At 42.3% G+C, this 22,026-nt stretch overlaps 1 protein-coding gene across 4 annotated transcripts; it reads right to left on the bottom strand.

Moving 5' to 3' along the window:
* Positions 1-4,310: 4,310 nt before the first annotated feature.
* Positions 4,311-13,860, bottom strand: IRF1 (interferon regulatory factor 1). Of its 4 annotated transcripts, none has more exons than XM_007063625.4 (10): positions 13,703-13,860; positions 10,680-10,771; positions 9,616-9,715; positions 9,245-9,421; positions 8,732-8,781; positions 8,474-8,609; positions 8,115-8,237; positions 7,109-7,152; positions 6,168-6,300; positions 4,311-5,556 (listed from the first exon to the last, which is right to left on the bottom strand). In XM_007063625.4, exons 2-10 carry the CDS (start codon positions 10,764-10,766, stop codon positions 5,450-5,452), a joined length of 957 nt encoding a protein of 318 aa, XP_007063687.1. In that variant the 5' UTR covers positions 10,767-10,771; positions 13,703-13,860; the 3' UTR covers positions 4,311-5,449. The 4 variants fall into 4 exon arrangements, with proteins under 4 accessions (XP_007063687.1, XP_037763034.1, XP_027681884.1 ...); XM_037907106.2 differs by having other exon boundaries at positions 13,433-13,783; XM_027826083.3 differs by lacking the exon at positions 13,703-13,860 and adding an exon at positions 13,437-13,668.
* Positions 13,861-22,026: the final 8,166 nt, after the last annotated feature.

Consider the following 22,026-nt stretch of genomic DNA (forward strand, 5'->3'; position numbering starts at 1 on the left):
TAACTGGAAAACTAGTCAGGCTTCAGGATTCAGGATACTGCAAACAGAGTTATTTACAGGCTCTGAGTCTCCACTGCCTGGTGCAGTTACTCCTATGCAAAGTGGGTGGTAATGCTTTCCACTCCCTTTGCATGGGAGTGGAGCTTAGGGGCCAGACAGGGGAGGATCAATCCCACCCATAGGCTGTACAATTCTCACCAAACCCTTTTGATTAACAAGGCTTTACATAGGGTGAAGGGAGGGAAATGCACATGCCATTTTTTAATCATGACAGGTGCAGTTGTGTGAGCAGCTTGGGTTAAAACACAGGGAAAATCAGCACCCTCTCACTGCATTATTTCACAGGTATCTCTAGAAAATGCAATAATATCCAAAGGCAGATCTCTCCAATCTTTGCATGGCAGTGTATCCGCAGCAATGAAAACCTTTGGATTTAAAGCCCCAGAAATTCTGCCTTTAAAGTCACAAAGTGTCCATAGTCGCTGCAACAAGGTGTGTGTGTGTGTGTGTGTGCTGACGTTACGTCATGAGGTGTCATGTTGTGGGGCTGTCTATGGGAGTCCACTGGAATTTGTTTCTGGTAGATTTTGTCGTTCCTTCTCCAGCAAATGAACTGATTTGGGGGAGGAGGGGAACTACAGTAAATACCTGAATAAAAACAACTGCAGATGAAAATGAACGTAACTGGAAAGGGAAGGCCTGATTCTGTTCCCATAGAAGGCAGTGGCAAAACTCCCATTGATTACGTTGGGGCAGTTGGCACCGAACACTTTAGACACTGATTTATCCTTTGGGGAACCGGGGGAGGGGAAGGGTTCTGTTTATTTTAAACGGTGACGTTATTGGGGAACAAAGAGAACAAACTCCACCTCTGCGAACTATGCAAAATGAGAGGCAGATATTCTCATGTCATCCAAAGATGTCCATCTAGCTACTTTGGCTGAGATCAGAGCGGAATTGGATTCACTGCAATGATGTGCTCCCCTTGTTATGTGGGAATTTCCCCATGCCAGATGTATGCACAGTGCAAACTCCTATGGCAACTTCACAGCCACAATGGCTCTCATTTAGTGAGGGAAATTCACATGGAGGCTTATTAGATTGCAAACTCCTTGGGGCAGGGACCATCTTTTTGTTCTGTGTTTATACATCTCCTAGCACAGTGGGGCCTGGTCCATGTCTGAACCTCTTAGGCTCTACTGCAATACACATAATATTAAATATTTAATGCACACTTTGTATAGATCTAATGTTCAGGTGGGGCAAGTTCTGCATTTATCTTTCAGGAGTGCAGCTTCTGAGCCTTTCCAGCTGCTCCAAGGGTCCAGCTTCTTGAATGAATGTCATTTTATGTTAGTGGCATGAAGTTTGTCCAAAGCTAAGTGCCCAGTATGTTTCTCAAGGCCCAAGCGGCACGGCAGCTTTCCTAAAAATATACTGAAAGAAACCGGTGACATTGAAGAAAATGTTTTCCAGGAAAGATCTACTAAAGACACCAGAAGGGCAGTGAAATACTGGAAATGATGGCCTCGCTAAACAAGCTGCATAGCCGTGCGAGGCACCCTCCAGAGTGTTCAGTTTATGCTGCACCGTTCCAGGGTTCTATTTTAATACTACTCCAGCCAGCGCTGTACTCCTGGCATAGCCTCCTCTGAGGTCGGAGCTCAGTTTATTTCCATCCGAGGTTATTGCCCGAAAATATTCCCAGTTTCATAGTCACCAGTTCCAATTCCAGCTCTTTTACATACAAACTAATTTGACTGGCAAAGCAGAACATAGAAAAGCTGCACTGAAGTATATACCCTAATTTAGGAAGTCACTAAGGAAGGTGGGGGCTGGTTAGAGACAATCCCAGGATATTTTAGGAGGTCTTTTTTGTGACTCTCAGCTGCAAGGTAGTGTCCTCCTTTCAGCCTTCCCCACTTTGTCCCCAAATCTATGTCTCTAGCCTGTAATCTCCAAAAAAAAATTCCCAAACACCCATCCTCCTATATCACGGTGTAACCTGTAGACACTTTCTCTCCTTTCATGTGTAGGTGAATTTACCCAACTGAATAAACTATTATGGGCTGAAGAAAATCTTCATTAATATAGTTCATTTTCCCTGCTACATAGGAAATTTTAATGCTTTTTAAGTTAAATTAAATTAAAAATTTTAGCTTTTTAAACAAAGTTGATTTCCTTCCACTGCTACGCGCTAAGCCTAATCCCTCTCTAGGTTTATATCGATGCTGCGTTACACTTAGCAAAAATGTTTTCCCCACTTCCAGTCCTACTTGTGATCCAAGCCAGAGGGCAGCCAGCATGTTCTCTAGGTGGCTTCCATGAAGATTTTGCAGGGCGCATTGTGGGAGTGCTTCATTACCATGCAAGTGGGAATAGCCCCTTTTGTGGGGAACATCGGAGAACACAATGTCTTCGTCACCAATATCTATTTAGTAGATACAGTTCACATCAGGCAGGTGAGATGCTATCTGCTCTGAGCAGCAACTGCATGTAAGACCATGTAATTGAACCCAGTGCTTAAAGGACATGTACTCTCCAGCTGAGTAAAACCCACCACATGGATCAACTGATTCCACCTAACTACTGAACAACCATCTTGACACCATTCAAATTCTTACCTCTACTACTGGGCACCAGCAAGCACAGAGGCTGATATCAGTAATGGGTTAACCGCAATATTCCCTTCTGCAGCTACACCACAAGCAACGCCAGTATGATGGGGAAAGACTTTTGTGACATTTTTGATACCTAGCTGAGGGAAAGGTGCTTTTCTCCACTGCCCACAGTTGTCTGCCACTTTGAGTTGCATCAAAGTTAATGTATGGGTTGGTGATAGTGACAGATAATGAAATAATCTTTCTTCACCGCTTCATTCCCTGTGCTTCCAGAGGCCATCCATCTTGCACAAATATGCTAGTTTTCAGTAACGCCTAATTTTTATGGCCTCGCTTTTATTTCTCTCTTTTCCTCTGTATCTCCATTAGTGGTGAGTTACATGACCCACTTTTGACTATTTGGGTATACTTTCCCATGTTTCTTTACACTCTATTTCATGCTCAATAAGAGCCTGAGTCAAAACCCACTGAAGCCAATAGGAATCTTTCCATTGACCATGGTGGGCTTTGGATCAGGCCCGAGTGTTTAGATCTTGGTCTTAACTTCCTATCCTGGTGTTTCTTTAAGGGCTTGATGCCGCAGTATTTTTTTTTTCAAGCAAAACTTCCCATTTGAGTCCATAAGAATCTTGCCTGAGTAAGCAAGGAATGAAGCATCAAGCCTTAGCAAGAGTGTAAGTTCTCTAAGTGTTCTGATATTTGCTCAGCATTAGTCACGCTGCACATCAAGGCCAGCTGCCAGGGGATAGAAGCATTATTTACTGGTTGTGTCTGTGTGTGCATCCTTGCCAGCTGGCTTCTGACTTCTCCAATCTCTTTTCTCACTTCAGACTAAGGGTGTTATTCCTCAAACGTGTCACTGACCCCAGAGACTGATCTGACCCAGCTTCTTCCTCAGCTGGAGCTTGAATTTGCATTGTCCCAAACTCAGCTGCATGCAAGAGTACCACACACCATGTTGTAAGCAGTATCGGATTTCAGGGTCTCTAACTCAGGCCACGTGTGCTGCCCTATCTGCCCCTTCTCTCCACTTGCCCCAGAAGGAGTGTTTTCTAATGCAGCGTAGTGCTTACTGCAATCCAGCATGTGGAAAAACAAAACCAAGTAAAAAGTTAAGCTTCTTTTCTGCAGCTAAATGTCTATTTGCTTTTCTACTTCGAGGGGTCTAGCCTGTCCGGCTATATCTACACTCAGGACACTTCTAAAAACGTCTCATCTTCACTGATACCAGCTTGATTCCACTGGTATTAGCAATATTGGGAGCCAGAGCACAGACAGGCCACTGGTGCTTTTTTCTTTTAAGTACCAAGTCCTCTATCGCTGCTCAGAGCAGGTCTGACTGGCATCGTACTTAAAGTATCAGTGACAGAAAGTGGCCCCCCTAAACTAGGGTTTCTCAATGTTTCTAACACTGGTAAAAATAAGCCACTGGTTCCAATGGTGGAAATTTTTTAAAATGTCTCCAATGCAGACCAGGCCTATGGCTCCCAGTTGACTCTCGTTGAAAGTGATGGAGGGAATCCCATTTAAGTCAATGAGTGTTCTGTTGGGTACTAGTCAGGATCACAACAGATCCCGTATTTAAACATGGTGACCCTAGGAGTATTTCCTCCAGCAATCTGACTCTCAGGAAATGCCCAAACAACCCAGAATACATTTTCTCATTAGCTTTCAAGTAAGTCAAATACATTTCATATATAAAACATTTTTATTAAAACAAATATACAACACTTTTTATATACACAACTATGTACAGGAAAATGCTCAGTTACAATTAGTGATTTGATGTGTTTCCAGATATTTAAGCATAAATCAAAAAGACCTCTCTCCTTTTTGTACTTTGTACTGCTCTGCATAGGCTTATAGCTTTTGGTTCTCTAAAGATCTTCTCTACACAATTCATTGGGTATATACGGTACATGGTAGTCTATGTACTCTATTGCAATGAAGAGCATTAAATTGGCTTGAAAGAGCATGAAAGGCACTGTATAAATAAAGTGTTATGCCCATCAGTGCAAAAATGTATGGGTCCCAAAGTGTGGCTGCTCCTTCATAATTATTAAATGAAAAATTGGTAGACGTCCTGCATAATGACAACAGAATAGAATGTCCTATGAGCAGATCTTCTGAACAATTGTAATACGTAGAAGCAAAGCCTGTAGCTGATTTTCACATTTTCTTGGACTAAACATATTTACAAAAGTGAGGAATTTGATTTGTCGATCAAACGTGTGCTGGAGTGATCAAAGAAAAGAGGGTCAATTAGTGCAATTTTTGTTGAATCCAAAAATCTGTAATGATTGTCATCAAGCTCAAAAGTACTTCACCAGGTATGTAGCAACCAGAGCTAACATGAACAGGCACATTTGCCCTGTGCCCCCTAAGCACTAGCTTGGTAAAGGAGAGTAAATGAAACTGTAGATGATCTCCTCCAAAAGCAGTGCTTTTAAGTTATAATATGAAACACAGAGAGAGAAATGGGGATCCTAGCCCAGCTTCTACTGACCCACAGCACCTTTCACTTGTATCCCAACAAAAAGGTCAGAACCCCATTTGACATTAATGTAGGAACAGCTTCACATCAGAAGCAATTTTAAGTTTTATAGGACAATGGCTTAGTCAACCAACGTCAATGCACGCAGTTCTGCTAACGTTTTTTTAATAATGGAGTTTTGATGGCTCGATCTGTTCAGTCCCAGAAGCTAAACGGAAAGTAGAGGTTCTTTCTTCTCACACAGTCAGTAACAAACAAATGCCTTCCACTCTGCTCACTTTCATGAGGAACAGGAGAAGTAAAGCAGTTCACAGTCTGAGGAAGCAAAAGAGGATTACAAGCTACATGGAATGGCTTGTATACCAGTGGATCGAACTGTGTCCAGCCAAGAGAATTCTAGACTGCTTTTCAGATCAGTACAAAATCTGAACTCTATTTCCCCTAAAAAAAAAAAAAAAAAAAAAGAAAGAAATGAGAAGAAATTTACCATGTGCAGCAGCAGCAGCAAAATATTGAATGTATATTAATAATACTATAGTGAAATTTAAATGCTGTTCAAATGATCTCTGACTAAAATTGAATATATCAGCAAGATTTTTATCTTAAAAATGCTTTAAATTTGCTGAAATCCTTATTACAACTTTTTTTTTTTTTTAAACATTCTCACTCGCGATATGGCTAGGTAACTTTAACTCTGGAAACTGACACACATTCAAAGTAATCTGTAAGGCTAAAATGGAAATTGAGTTAAGCACGTATTTCTGTGAATTCCCACTAATTGAGCCAAGCCTGCATATAAACGTAACTTTTAAACACAAATCTGTGGTACATTTTCTAGTACAAATTGTCTTTTAAAAAATCCCCAGCAAACTCCTTCAATTTGAAATTAACATCAGAAATCTCAAATAAAACAGAGTAATGCATGAACTGCTCTATTCTTTTTGGTTTTCCACCCAACTTAAGTCATCTTGCCTAAAGAGCTTAATCTGCTTCTCCCTCTGCCTCTGGTTGCATTCTCAGTAACTCTGCTTCAGAAATTAAGGTATTTGTACCTGAGGTTGTATCTATTTCAGAATCTTGCTCCTTGTAGCTGAAGTTGCTGCAAATGTTTTGTGTGCCGGGCTCATTGGTGAGATACCCTTTCCCACCGACACTGGTTGCATGCCAGTCTTGTTGTTCAAACAGCTGTAAGAGACGAAGGGGAAGGTTTGAAATGTGCAGGCCTTACAATGTTCAAGAGAACAAACCAAACCTGATTGGACAAACAGATCGGCATCAACAATATTTCCTACAAAGGGCTGATGATGCCAGCTGGCATTGCAGTTAAATTTAAGGGCAGATTTCATCATGATGTAGATAACTATGAATACACATCATAAAACGACCTCACAATTTGCTGGGATTGTCAATTTTCACACAAGAGAGCTAACACTGGACTAGCATAAGTACTGCGGATCAGTACAGAAGACCCCTGTAGGGAAGCTCGCACAAAACCTACTCACACTATGGTTACTGCTAATAGCCCCTCACTTTCATAAATGCTAAACCTTGCTCATACATGTAAAATTCCTATTAAGTAGGGATCAAGCTAATGCAGAACACATGCCTAGAGAACACCCCAAGAAAGAAGGTGCTTATAAATAATAGTGATTAATGTGTTACATGCCTAGATGTATAGCTAAATTGATTTAAATGCACCACGTTAGCTGGGGGTATAGAAGAGGTTCCTTCCAGAGTGTAAATGTCTTCTCAGTCTCTGATCCATCACTAGGCTTTTCAATGTTTGTCTCTCAAATGGTACATGTGCTCTCAAAGTGACAGAAGAATATAAAGTATTTCCATCTGTGTGGTGTTCTCCATATTCTGGCTATACACAGGATTTTTATTTACAAGTACACCTAACTCTGTTTATATGTTTTGTTTTCTCCTCCTCCCTTGATACAAATAGCAACTTATTCAATATTATTCTGAAAAGAAGAAATAATCTTTTTACCTTGTAAAGTTGCTCTCTCATTTCTTCTGCATCATCATCTGTTACTGTTAGGTTTTATGAAGACATGGGGAAAAGAAGAAAACATGTTTCCATTAACTCGGTGTCCTCACTGGCAAAAATCACAGATCAGCTTCCCAGCTTTTCCATTCAGTTATCACCAGAGGCTACTTCATGTTTTCTATTGACATAATAGCACTAAAACATCTTATAAGCCAGGAGATGCAGGGTCACTTCTGCTACCTCTCTGGGTAACAGGAAGCCCTAGGAATTTCTGCAGGCTATAGACATCACCACTCTAGGAAACTCTGAGCCCCTTGTGTACCCCTCCTCCTGCAGTGATGTGACATGGTTTTGGGGATAGATCACATCAGAGGAGTGGACAGCTGATCCACAACTGGAGGCTTCCATCACTCTCAAACTTCCCCTGTCCTCTTATAAACCCAGTTTCTGTTAGAGATCATGGACTTCAGTGACAGTTGTAGGCTGGCTGTGCATCTGCTCTACACCCTCCCAGCAGGTTGGGGGAAGAAATCTTTCCCCCTGGAGCTCTCAGTACAAAGCACTCAGCAACAATGCATCATGATCAGAGATCTCTTCCTTACCCCTGATGGTGACACTTTTATACCTGGAAGTGAGTAGTCTGAGACATGTTATATCCCAGCACAGTTCAGGCAGCTAATGAAAATATTTTTCATCCAAACCTTCAGTCCTTGTGCACTCAAAACTGCCAATGACTTCAGCAGGAGCTTTGCACGTGTAAGAGATGCAACATAAGGCCCTTCAACTTTAACAAACTAAAGCTTTTTGTTTTTGTAATAAATTTCACTACAGATGAGTAGATCCCATTAACCCTGGAACGCATCCTAGATCTTGCCACTTGTACAAAGGACCTATTGTTTTTTCTGGCACCCCATGCAGCTTCATGTCTTGCTTCTGCCCTGAAACCATCAGTGGTAGGATTATTTCTATCTGGTTGACCTGAGGTTTCAACCAATAAAATACCAACCTTCAGAAGATGAAGCCAAAGGTGACACTTGAAGGTGGTAAAGGTCATTGGTGCTGTCAGCCATTGCTATTTCCATTGGATTTCTCCAATCTGTCAGTGCATTCATATCACACGGTGAGAGATCTGTGGAATGCACAGAAAGGAAGAGTTAGAATTTTTAGGAAATGCAAAGGCTTTCTGATTCGGAATAGCCTCCAATCCCTCATGGCCCATGCTACAGCACATTGCATATATCCCATTATATAGCTGCCAAGGAAAAGCCACCGTTACCGCTGATTATGAGGCTGAGATCTCCTATACTGGGGTTTGGTAAGTGCAGCACATTCTGCTAAGTTAGAAGAACTAAAATTGAATCTCACCTAGGGTGATGGAAGCATTCTCAATCTCCACTTCCTGTTCTGCATAGCTGTGAACTGTATAACCACTGTGGTCATCTGGTAGACTGCTGCTGTTCAGTGCTTCTATTGCCTCATCCATCCTCGGGTCTTCGTATGTCTATAAAGACACATGCATTGAATGAAAGATCTATTAGACCAAGATGTGATCTATTTGTTCCCAAAATGTCAAAACTTCAAAGCAAACTTCCGACTTCTTTAACTGCCAGAGTCAATACATACCTTTCTCTTACTCCTGTTTTTTGACTCTCTAGATGACTTTGACTTCCTTTCTGTGAAAGCAAAAACACGGTGACCGTGAGAAAAAGCCTGCAGCCACTTCAGATGGCTCCAATCATACACGACCGCAATTGCTCTGTGTAGTAATGCTTTGCGCTGCAAGGGCATGATCATGCTCTGGGAGTTTCGCCATTGATTTCAGTGACTGCTGTATTCTTCCCATCCCTGAGGGGAGCGCACTTCTGTGCCTGATGAAGTGATCCCATTAGGGGTATTGTGAGAATGAATTAATTTTCAAAAAAGTGCCATGAGATCTTGGGATGAAAGGAGCTCTACATCCAAAGTAATATTTAGCAACAGTAATAAGACTGCTTATTCACAGCAATACTTTACTTCTATCAAGGAATTTATACTGTACCTATTCACAAGCAGAACAGGAAATGTAAACAGACTATAAACAGCAGTAATGGTCCCCTTAAGGCAAATTATTTTGAGGATAGGCTGTAATACACATACCTTTTTTCTGAAGCTTTGTTAAGGGTGGTAGCATCCTGTAAACCCGGACTGCGCTGCAGCCTTTGTTGACACTTTTGTCCTTCACTTCCTCAATATCAGGCAGTGAATTCATGGCACAGCGGAAATTTGCCTTCCAAGTTTTGGGGTCTGGCGCTTTCTCGCCTATCTTGTATCTCCCTATAAATAAGGGATGGTGCGTAAGTATTCAGAATTTTCAGACTACTCTGCAGTGATCGTTCCCAAAAGAACTAGTTTGTGTTCCATTCTTCAGTCACATAAGGCAGTCAATATAGTTACATGGGATGTAGATTAGGGTAGAATTAGGCTCTACCTGTTTATGTGATAGACAGAATTTAAAAACAAGCACGTACCAGTATGAATGGCCCAGCTCCGGAAAAGGCAGGCATCTTTATCTATATCCCAGCCATGTTTAGCTGCATGTTTCCATGGGATTTGGAACATCATCTTATCCTGTAGTTAAACAATGCAGTTTTGAATACAGGGAATATAACATACACCCACTCGTGACTAAATATGGACTTAATCCAAGATAACTCAGCCACGACAAGGGAACTCTGCATTAAGGCTGCCACCAGATTCCTAATGTAGGATACACTTAGTACCATATTATGTGCTACATCCCATATAACGTTCCCCAAGGGTTCTGAGTTTCAAAGAGCTGTATAACAAGATATAATAGATATGAGGGACACTGTCAGCCTCATCTCAGAACTACCTTGGTCTGTTGGTTTGTCTCTGATCCTTATGTTTATCATAAAATTGTGTCTTTCTCTGTCTGCACAGAATCTTTTTAAAAATTAACAATAAGGACCTATGGACACCATAAGAAAAATATTTCCTACAGTGCAACACTAATTTAGCTCAGATAGCTCCTTTCATATGCGCTTCAAGACACTTTACAGTTCAAAATATTCAACAAGCAAAAAGGCCTGAATCAATGAGGATAAACCTAAACAATCTTATTGTGGGTGCGTGTCATATGGCTGTAATTCTCAATGAAGTGGTGGGCATACAGTATTGAAGTCAATGGTCCAGGTGCTCAGTATCTCTCAAGATTTGGTGAGAGTAGTCAATCATTCAGTGGTTGAGACTGTAACACTGATTCCTTAACTGAGATAAATGACTTGACAGAGGCAGATCTCAGATGTTCTTGGCTCCCAATGTTATAGCCTGACTGCTCTCATTTTTTTTCCTTCCTAGTACTTTCCCTATAAAAGTCAGGTCTACTCCATTCATCATCGATCAATTACAGCTACTGTTTTCTGAAAACAAAAATGCTGTTTTATGTAGTGTGTGTAAACTCTTTCCATTTTCTTTTAATCTATTTATGTGACCTTGATTTTTATATAACATCAGCTAAGAATACCAGGATGAGGATGATTAAAGATACAAAAGTAACGACAAAGAAACCCACCTTGTTGATCCACACCAATCCTGGTATTTGATTGGAATTAATCTGCAACTCCAGCCAGGGCCTCATGCGCATTCTTGTTACTGGCATGTTGTCTGTGAAAGGAAAATAATAAATACAGGTAAGCAAAAGAGTAAATATTCTGGTATGCTGGTCATTTTGTAATGACATCCCTCACTGCTTACTCTTAACACTCGTAGTAATGGGTAGTATGCATTGAACAAAACCAAAACTTGGCCCAGAATCAATAAACAATTTCTCTTCCAACATCTTGGCAGTTCCTGAATGGCAATTTTTGTTCTAATCTGGCTACATGATCCCTTAAGTAGATAAGTAAAATTATTAATTTGGGAAACTGAATGGCTCCAGAGGTTGGTACTGGGATGCAGAGCACTTCCCGTCTAGGATACTATTCAGAACTCAGCCCTGCAGTGAGAGAGAAGTATTACTGTATGTGCTGTTTGGTGGCTTACGTGAAAAGAGTTTGGTCTCAAACCTTTACCCAGTGAGCAAATTGCCACATCTCACAAGCCTCTGACACCTCTGGTTCTCTGCCTCCCAGGCTCGGTGCAGAAGGCAAGGAGTCAGAGATTCATGGACTCTGAACTCTCTCTTTGCAACCACAGTGTTAGTCACTCCAAGCTGTGGCCAAGGCATGCTGGCAGGGCAGTGTGAATTGCTAAGTCCTGTGCTGCACTTGTCCTGTGCCATACCAAAGGATGGATGTCAGTCTCCAGGGCTATCACACCTGCACATCTCCTGAACAAAAAATTCTTAAGTCTTTGTACCTGGGAGAGGGGGCGTGTGCATGTGAAGCGTGAGTGTTAGGCTCCAGAGGAAGTATAGTCTAGCAAAAAAATTCTTTCTGAGGGAGTGTCTTTGTTACTTGTCTTTTCCTTGCCACTTATTTCAGTGCCAAGTTTCCCCTGTTCTTAATGTTTACCTTTTCAAAAAAAAACAACAACATTGCAGTAGATTAGTCTATAAACGTTGCACTCTGCTACAAATTTCTCCTTACACTAAGACCTACTGGCATAAATATATTTCTTGTCTTGTTTTTTATATGAAAATATCAGCATTTCCAAAACAATAGAATTCAGCATTTTACAAATCCTAGACCTTCCTCGACAGCTTCAGGGGGCTGGCAGTGGGGTTAAGCTTACATAACCCCACTCCCCTTTATAATGGGAGAGGAGAGCAAATAAATACTTTCTCCAAGTTAACATGCAGGTTTTCCACTGGGCTCCTCTTTTCCTAGAACACATTCCTGCCTGTGTGGCCTCCATGTGGACATTAGCATTTAGCTTTGGTGCTAGGATAGGCTTAAAGAAGGGCTGCAAAACTGAACTCAAGGAATGATGCTTGGAGCCCTATTGTAAAACACAGTTAATTAGACAATTTCAAGCCAGAAGCGGTTCTTGACTTTGACTAAAAAAGCCTCAGTTGACATTACTTTCAGCTTTATGCAGCTCCTTCATACTTAATGACAAGTATATAAACTGAAACAGGAATGCAATGTTTGTGACTGAAAATAGCATTACTAAACGCTGGCAAGCAATCCTGAACAGCAAATTATATTTATGATGTAATGTGTCTGATAATAGCATCCTGAGGCCCCAATCGCAATCAGGCCCTCCGTACACATATACAGAAAGGCATGGGGCCCTGTCACCATATGCTTACTGTTCCTCATGGATGTATTGACACAATAGATTATGCTAACATGAAGAAATGTTATGCAATATTTTCATTCCTAAGCAGCCAATAACTAAGGTTTCTGACTTCCACTCTCACTACCTACCCCGTTGGGCAAATTATAATACAGAATGTTATACTTTTCTCCATGACTCTTGTGTTACTCAGATTCAGATGGGTTTATTAAGCATGCTTGCATTCAGCATTTCCTTGCACTGGGAGGTGTAAAGTTAAAGCTTTGCCATTAATTTCACACAGTTTGTGAGTGTTCATTTTACTTATCATTGGTTTTGTGAGACTAAAACAATGCCATCAACTGTGCTAGCTCCAAAATTCTTGCAGTGATTTTTTGTTTAAAGTTGTATTTATATGCGTATTTATACAATATATATTTCCAAAATACATTTCAAAATACATCCCGCGATCTTATATTTCTCTAACTAATAATTATACACCTGAATTTCACACACTTAAATGTTAATTTGCAACATGGCTCATTGAACAAACAATCCTCAAATTCACTAAATCATAAAATACAGCAGTCACCTTTTTTGTGGCCAGTTCTGCAAATGCCTGAAGATTTGACTCTTTATTTGTTGGTCCCAAAGATCCTTCCCCATAAACCTTGACTATTTTTAGCTTTTCCCAACCTCATCTGCATTCAAATGCTTTAATTCTCTCTGCTGCCTATGAACGCTGCTCTCCGGTGTTGAAGCCAAAAGCATGATTTTATTTTCAGCCTTTACTTCCTGTGTATCAGAGAGCAGCAACAGCACCCTTTGTTGTCACACAGTTGCTCGTATTTGTCTCAATCTCTTCCCCCACCCTCACCTCAGAAAGCAGTCTGATGCACAAGCACAGAATTAGAGGTGCTTCTTACTTTGTCTTTGCATAACTGTACATACAAGTAAAAGCAACAACAAACCCTTTCCTCCCTAGCAAGATAAATTCTGTCGCCAGAAAGTGACTGAACCTCTTACGTGCACCGCAAATTCGCTAAACTCCTCGTTTACCAGTTCAGAAGTTGACTTGCAGGGCTAAGGCCATTTATTGCATCTTACTTGCCATGCAAACTTCCTGCGACTGATCTCTGCTCTCTGTCCCCTGGCTCACACGACTAAATACTCAGTGCATCCCTTGTCTTGCCAAGCCTCCGGAGACCAGCTGCTTTCCTGCTATTTCCTTGTTGGCCTCCCTGGTTACAGGACCGAATGCAAAGTCCTGCAAAGTCCTGCAACTCTAGTTCCCAAGTTGTCCTGCACCGAGTGCTCGTGGCAGGAGCGGAGAGCAGGAGACTCGACGGCTGTTAGCTGCACCAGGCGTGGACCCACCTTGTTCTCCGGTCTCCAGTGCACAGCCTTGCAAAGGTGCCCGGTGAGCCGGTAGATCCGCCGCCCGTGAACGACCCGCGACTTCTGCAGGCGGCGAAGCGCAGTGGTCTCAGTATATCCTTACACTAGCCGGGATTCCCCACCACCTTGGCCAGAACGTCTCCTGCCGACCAATCAGCGTTCGCCCCAGAGCTTGACTGGGCTCCGCCCGCCGCTCATTGGCTGGCTGGCGAGCATCATTTCGGGGAAATCAGGCTGTTGTAGCGCTAGAGCTGAAGGGGAAGTACGGCTCCCCCTCCCCCGCCCGTCTCCCTGCTGCTCCCTGGGTGTGGGAGCGGAGGGATGGGGGTGAGAAGTGAGAGGCTCCTGAGGAGCCCTCTGAAACTGCCTCCCCACCCACCGTGCACCCTCAGTGTCACAGGAGCAGGTGGATTCCCATCCCACCCCCGTCCCTATCCCTGGGGGTGCGGGTGGGGGGGAGACAGGGTCTGGGTCCCACTGTCCCAGTTTCTCTAACTGGTCAAATCCATCCCTGTACTTCTGAGGGGCTGGAATCCAAATAGGGATCTGGGTGCTGTGTCCCGCTTTCAGCTCTGGGCCCCTTTTGCATGGTCTTTGGAGCAGGGATCTTGTCTCTTGTGCACCTTTATGCAGTGCAAGGTGTGTTGGCATTACTGGTGAGACCCCTGTGCTCTGGGTGCCTTCCATCTGAGGATCTCCAAGCACTACACGGACACTAATGAACTAAGCCTCATAACCCCCGTGTGTGGCAGGTGTTATGTCCATTTTACAGAGAGAGAACTCAAGGCATAAAAGGTTAAATGACTTGTGCAAGCTCAGAGAGGCACAGCTGGAAATCAAGAGAACTTGGCGCCTAGTCCCATGCTCAGACCACTAGACCAGCTCCCTCTGCATAAAATCTTGCATGCTAATATTACCTTTCATTCTAAAGGCTCCTAAAGCGCTTAACAGACCGACTAGGATGCTACACACAAGGATTGTTGAATCCACCCCTGAAATGTGGCAGTGGAGGTGTCGGGGGAGAGCAACAGCTTGTCTGAAAGCACATAACACTAACAATTTAGAACAGGAAATGAATGAAAATACTGCATACAGCTGAAATTGCAAAAAAACCCTATTTAGCCAGGACTTCAGGGTTAACATTCCGAACTCTTGCAAAAAGGGTTGTGGGACTGTAACCAACTGGCAAGGATCGATGCTGTTTTAACGTCTCATTGAAGAGACTGCCCCTTAACACCATTCTAGGGCACCAGTTTAGTACAAATTAGAAAGAAAGACTCACCGATAACACAGTTCATGACTCCTAAGGTGGACCTTGTAACCATGTATAATAGTTAGTCAATATTAGAGTTACATAAAAAAGTATGTAGCAGCACCTGAAATAAAAAGCAGCTATGATGACCAGTGGAAACCAAGCAAGAAGAACATATCAGGAAAAATGAATGTGTGGGGAATGTTCCTGATTTCCTTTTTTCTTTTTAAACTTTTGTAGCATGTAGTGATAGCTAAAAGCCTGTTTGCTCAGTTTCTTGAGTCAAGGTAATGTGAAGTTACTGGTGTGTCTTTAAAATGGCATAAGCAGATACAATCAATCCATCTTAGTAAGGGTCTGATCCTGCATTAACTCAAAACTCAAAACCTAGCAGTGTTGAATGTTCAGCGAATGCACATTTGGGTCTAAAAGAAGCAGGTAGGGGCCTCTGTGAATGCAGGCACCAAACAAGTCTCTGTGTACACTATAAAAATAATTAAGTCAGGGGAGCTGCTTATAATATAGTCCCCACCTGGTGTCACTGGCAAAAAGTGGTAGTGTAGACAAAACTTGACCGTGCCCTGTGACTAGGTTAAAAACCTGGACAATCTTAATTGGGTCCTTTAATTTGGTTATAGTTGAAACATAGATGGGGTCTTACTTTGTTGTCTCTGTTCATAAAACTCTTAGTTGAAATCCGGTCTCAGTCTTTCACTCCCATAGGGTTATAGAACATTGCTTAGTTCTCCCATGAGTCCCAAGACACTCTTTACTTCCACAGCACCCATCTGCCAGGTGATACATACAGTTGCTTGTAGCAAACATTTTAAAATTCATCCTATGTATCTGCCCTCCAAAACTATCACTATGGAGGAGGAGGAGGGACTGGAAAACAAGGACACTTTGCAAACACTGGGAAAGAAAGCACCCCAGGACGGTCTCTCCAGCTTCGGCAGTGTGTCAGGGATGTGTTGCTTTGAAATAACTATCCTAAGGAAAGAAGGGTGACCATTTTTTGTCCTCTTGTATGCCTCTGGGCAGGTACAGGAGTAGGTGAGGACTTGATTCACACCACTGAAGTCAAGGAAAGACTCCTGTTTATTTTGAGAGAGCTGGATTGGGCCCTGAGAGCAGCACTGGGTATGCTGTTTTGATAGGTGACTTGATTCCAGCAAAGAGTGAGGTAATTTTGAAATGTCATTAGTCATTTCATGCTAGCATTTTAATGGTCCCCAAGTAAGGTATGAAGTTCACATCTAAGAGGAAGGTAGGTTTGGGTTGGTTTTTTTTTTTTTTTTTCAAATCTAGGTTAACAGCATCTGCCTGTTGTTTTCATGATGAAAAACACAAGCAGACTCTTTAAAAAAAGTAAAGCTTAGATTCTAAAGAAAGAAGCAAAAATCAGAAATCTCTTAATTTTTTAGCCTATAATTTTATTATTATATATTGTTTAACATTTATGCTATGGTAGGACCTTCATGCCAGCCAGGTCAGAGCCTGTTTTGCAAGGTGCTGTACAAACACACAGAAAATGACAGTCTCTGCTCCAACAAGCTTACAGTCTAAAAGACCAGGCCTAACAGGTAGATGAGACAAATGAGCAGGTCAGTATGGAGACAGGGAGACAAGGCCGCAAAACTGAGATGGTGTGTGCAATTCTTCCCCAATCGGGGGCAACAAACACATTCTCCACTTCCGGACAATGAGCTACAATTGATCTGAAATGCTGTAACATTCAATTCTAAAGGTGACCTGCAAAGAAGGAGAAAGTTTATTTACCTTTTTTCACTGACTTGTGTTGTGTAAAGCTGGCCTGAAAGATTTGTTTGTTTTATTTTAAAGCCCTGTTTTCCGCTCACTTGTAAACTTTAGAAGTATCAGAATGACCTTCTCTGGCTTTGCTGGAGTGTGGAGGTCTTTAGAGAGAGAGAGAGATGATGAGTTTTAGGTGTATAGGAATTGACATTCTGGATTAGGACAGTATCCTATCACCACCGATAGTGGCTAGTACCATCTGCTTCTGAGGCGGTTACAAGAAACCTACAGGCTGCAGTTATGCAATTATCTGCCCACAGGGAAAATTTCTTCCTAAAGGTTCCATGAGAGCAGTGGTTGAGAACCACTGCATTAGAGGTTTGGTTTTTGCCTTGAAGCATGAATGCTTATATTGCTTCCAAAAACTATTTTTTATAAATTCTTACTATTGTATCATTTTTCTCATCTCTGAACAGAGGGGCTGGAGATGTTGAACTTTCAATGAAAACATCTTTTCTCCGAGTTGTTTCTCAGACATTTGAATTTAACAAATGCTAACAAAAGCAGGCATGCAAAACAAGAGCTGTAAAGAGGGTAAATATCAATCATTTATTATCTGAACTAATTAGGGTTCGTTTACATAGTGGGTTTTAGGTCATCCTATGTATGTCCAGTCATCCAATAGTCTTTTGGGGGGGAAAAGTAATAGTATTAGGAAAACATTACAAGCTTCTTTATACATAATAAAGATTGGGAAAAAAGGGCACAAATCTCTCCCCCTTCCCCCCTTTTTGCAGGTCAATTTAAGAACGGCTATTCTGGGCCTTTCAGGTGTGGTGGGCCAGTATTCTTCAGTACTACATGTGACTGTGTTTTGAGCAGCTGTGCTGTTTGGTATGTGGGGTGCACAATGTAATCTTCTTTGCTACGTATTTTAAATCTATAAACTCATCTAGAGCTGTGAGTAGGCACTTACAGTAGGAATCAAAATAAATGCAGAGCAGGAATGCACAAAGGGAGAGTAACACCTTGATCCCAACTCTGCTCTTGCTTACAAAGAGTTAAATCAGCAGTAACTTCACTCAGTGCAATGCAATTTAAGTGAGAGTAGAATTTGGCCCATAGATCCCACTCAGAGTGACTGCAAAGGATTTTACCCAAATCAGGGTGGTGCTTGTTTTGTTTCATTTGTTTGCTTCTTTCCGGTGCCTGGGACCAAGAAATAAAAAATCAGATAAAAAACCCTTTGTATGTTATGCTCTAATTAGACTCAGAGAGAACTAAACTCCTATTTTCCGTTCTTATTTGTATACTAAAACACTAACAACCCTACTCAATACAAAAAACAAAACAAACAAAAGTGGTTAGGGTAATTACTGAACAATATAGTTAACGCAGTAAAAATTACAAACATGGGGACACGGTGCATATTTACACAAACCAGCAAACACTGTGTGATCAACACACTTCGAGAAACAGATGGATCATTCATAAAAAAGTATTCTGCTTCACATCGTGGAGTAGCGCATGTTGTGTATAGTAAGAAGATCTAAGAATTCACACATTGCTTAATGTACCCAGAAACTACATTCCTTTGTCCTACTTTATTTGATATTGAATTAGCTTAGGCACCTGTATGGCCCCATTACTGTAGTATCTGAGCACCTCCTAATATTTAATGTATTTATCTGCATGCACAACTGTGAGGTAGCGTAGACCTATTATCATCACTTTACAGATGCAGAACTGAGGCCCAGAAAGACTAAAGGCCAAATTTTTAAAAACCGGCGCAAAATACCTTTAAAAGTCTAGCCCTAAATGACTCACCCAAGGTCAAACAAGCAGTCTGTAGCAGAGAAGGGAATTGACCTCAGCTCTTCTAAGTTGCAGGCTATTGCCTTAACCACAGGGCCATTCTCTTGAGTAAATAATCAACAGCATACTTCAGTCCTTGTCCTCAAAGGATGACTTCAAAAGATGAGCATGGGAACTTAAATTCCTAACAGAGATACTGGTTTTATGGCTCACTGCAACAACTTGTAACACGCCTGACTGGCTGCTAATCCTTTGCTGCCCACTTCATTGTAAGTGGTCTTCTACAGCGCCCCACGTGAACCTCTTGTGCTTAACAATCTGACCCATCTTGTATTTCATTCAGACACTCTGGTTACCTTCTCCAGACCTGAGGAAGAGCTCTGCGAAGCTGGAGAGCTTGTCCCGGCTACCAATAGACGTTGGTCCAATAAAAGATACTGCCTCATACCATCTATATGTATCTACGTAGGGAACAAATATTTAATAATGAGCTCTTCAGTCGAGCAGTGACAGGTATAACACGATCCAAGGCTGGAAGTTGAAGCCAGACAAATTCAAACTGGAAATCAGTTGTAAATTTTTGATAGTGAGGGTAATTAACCGATGGAACAATTTACCGAGGGTTGTGATGGATTCTCTATTGCTTCTAATTTTAAAATCCAGATTGGGTGTTTTTCTAAAAAATATACTCTAGGAATTATTTTGGGGGAAGTCTATGGCCTGTGTTATACAGGAGGTCAGACCACATGATCACATTGGTCCCTTCTGACCTTGGAATCTAGGAATCTACCTTGTCTCGAGCATAACTCAATGACAGAACAAAACAAGGAAGTAATGCTAAGGCTGAAGGGGCAGCATGAGTCAGGTGATATGATCATGAGTAATGGAGGATTACATGATTCTGGCAAGCTAACAGGATCCCTTATCAGTGCACATCCCGGTGTGCTAATATTATTTTTAATGAAGGTGTTGATTTTTTTAAAAAGGAAAGGATTATTTTGGCAGGCAGAGTGTCAGCTGCCATCACTGAAACACATTGTTAATTTCAACCCTATATGATGAAGTTTTTTGCTTGTGACTTCCCTTTTTCTTTAATGGCACCAACAGTTTGAGTCTTGTTGGCATAGAAGGTCTGCAGAGGGGACACTTGCTCTGACCAGTTGAATGAGGCCTGCCAGTTCAGGGCTTCCCTCCTGCAAGAGTGAGCAAGTCCATAGAAGGGGCCTGCGTGTGAGTGATTTTGGTGGGGATAATAAGTTACAGTGGGGTGGGACATGGGGTTAGAGGATAGTGTTAGGGACAGAGGCTTTATCCACATGGAAAATTTCCATGCCACTCACCAGATTGCTGTGAGGGGACCTAGCAGCTGCATCCTGAATGTTTCAAGCCTCCAGAATCTGAACAGGCACTGTCCCTGTCTTTGCACTGAAATCTACAGCATTATTGTTCTTTACTTAATCAGAGGAGAAATACATAGATCTATACACAAATAATAAACCCTACACACCTCTCCCTGCTTCAACTTCCTCACCACTCTGAAGCACTCGTTGGGCTGGGGTCAGAGTCCTTTGGGATCCAGAGTCCTCTCCACCAGTGCATAGTTTGTGTTCTGAAACATCATGCCTTCTCCTTCCAGCTCTTCTTCTCTGACCTTGGCCTGTCTGTCCCATGCCCTCTCCTGCATGTCTCTCTGAGTTGTTTTATAGCCTCCTGCTTTGGTCACCTCTCTCTGTTCGGCTTGGAGAATTTCCACTCTCCAAAGCCCCACCGCTGCAGATCACTTGGCCAAACTTGTTTCCCTACTCAGACACTTTTTTAAGTAACTATTGTATGGTCAGAGCACAGTCATAAGGTTGACCACTCGCCATTGTCTGTGGTCTGGAGAAGACATGATACAGCCTTTTCAGCAATGGGGGAACCCACAGATACAGAGGGGCATTCATGATGATAAAGCAGTTTTCACGCTAACAACTTCCTAATAACCAGAATTCATAAAGTATACATAGCTTCCCCAAATCATCACACATCCTGTCTCCTTCCCCCCCAAATCCCCCATCACCTGACCCTTTCTATGCCCACCAACACCCAGTTTTCCATTCCCCTCACCCTCCTTTTAAGCACCTGTCTGACTTCCCCAGTCCACCCACCTGTCACCCCTCTCCATGCTCCTCACAGGTCCCGTGCAGTTTCCGAGTCCCTTTAACATATATCTTTTTTCCCTGCACCTTTTTCATGCCCTCCTTCTGCCTGCCCCCATGACACTGGTGTGCCTTGAACCGCCTTTAACTCTCTCCATGCTCAACAAGTCTCCTACAACCGCCCTGTGCACCGCTCTTCTTGCTTCCCCAAGAGTCCTCCATCCTGAGTCCAGGGAACATAGTGTCCATCCCCAGTTCCTACCCCACTTGGGGGTTCTTTGTCCCCCTCTTCTATTGTCCCTTTACCCTCCATCCTCCTGCTCTCCTGCATTTCTCCTTCTCTCCCTCCTTTCACCCTCACCCAAATTTAGGGGCACTTGTTACTTTTTAGAGGAGTTAGGCTGGGGATATATAAATGGGAAGCTACCTTCAATCTCAGCTATGGAACAGCTCCCACCACTCCCTAATACTGAGCATCCCATAATTGTTCCCAGATTTAGGACCCAATGTTACCCACAGCGATGTACGTGTCCAACCCATGGTGCTAACACAGCTGTGTGGGGTTAAATCCATGCAAAATTTGTCCACAGACTTCTATATGAGACAAAGAACAAAGGGCTGTCATTTCCCGCCAGTCGTCCAGATGGTGAATTGCAGCCAGGTAGCTTTAAACTGTTTCTATTTCTTATAAATGCTTCTTGTACAAGGAAGAAGCTTGGTTGCTGTACATGTAGGAAAATAGCTCCAAGAATGTTGAAGTGCTGCCCAGTTGGCATTAGGTGATATCCCTGCTGGCTGAGTTATTCAGAATATAGTAAATATGTTCTGAGAGGGTGGTGACAATTTCCCAGAATCCAAATGACTTATTTTAGGGCCTGATCCATAGTCTATTAAAATCTACCAGCATCTCTCCTTTGACATCAGTAGACTTTGGATCAGGCTCCTACTTTAATAATAAATAATAATAATAATTATTAATTTAAAAATTAGCTGTTTTGCCTGTATGGGGAAAAATTAGAGAATTTTACCAGTTCCATCAAAACGTCATCACTATTGAATTGTAATGTTGTTCCACAGGAAGGGCTGGATCCCTTATCAAATGTGTACATCAGGAAGGGAAATTTGCCAAGGGGTCTGATCCTGGGAAGTGCTGAGCACCCCGTGCCAGCATTTTCCACATGTGGTTTGAGGGCTCTCGGCAATCTCAGTACTCAGGGTCCAGGTCTGAATTTGAATCCTTCCCACTCTGCTTGAGCTCACTTAGGGCATGAACAAGGCTCTGCCATCCCTGTGTGTCATGCTGTTTGCAAAATAGCTGCCTTGTTACATCTCTAACATTTTTT

Source organism: Chelonia mydas, chromosome 8, assembly GCF_015237465.2.
Source record: "Chelonia mydas isolate rCheMyd1 chromosome 8, rCheMyd1.pri.v2, whole genome shotgun sequence".
Taxonomy (NCBI): Eukaryota; Metazoa; Chordata; order Testudines; family Cheloniidae; genus Chelonia; species Chelonia mydas.

Excerpts from the sequence above, each read along its gene's own strand:
- IRF1 (XM_037907106.2), bottom strand. Across the intron at positions 7,153-8,114 it reads TTTGGCTTCATCTTCTGAAG|TAACAGATGATGATGCAGAA; the intron begins GTTGGTATTTTA and ends AAAACCTAACAG. Across the intron at positions 5,557-6,167 it reads TGAAATAGATACAACCTCAG|GGGAAATAGAGTTCAGATTT; the intron begins GTACAAATACCT and ends TTTTTTTTTTAG.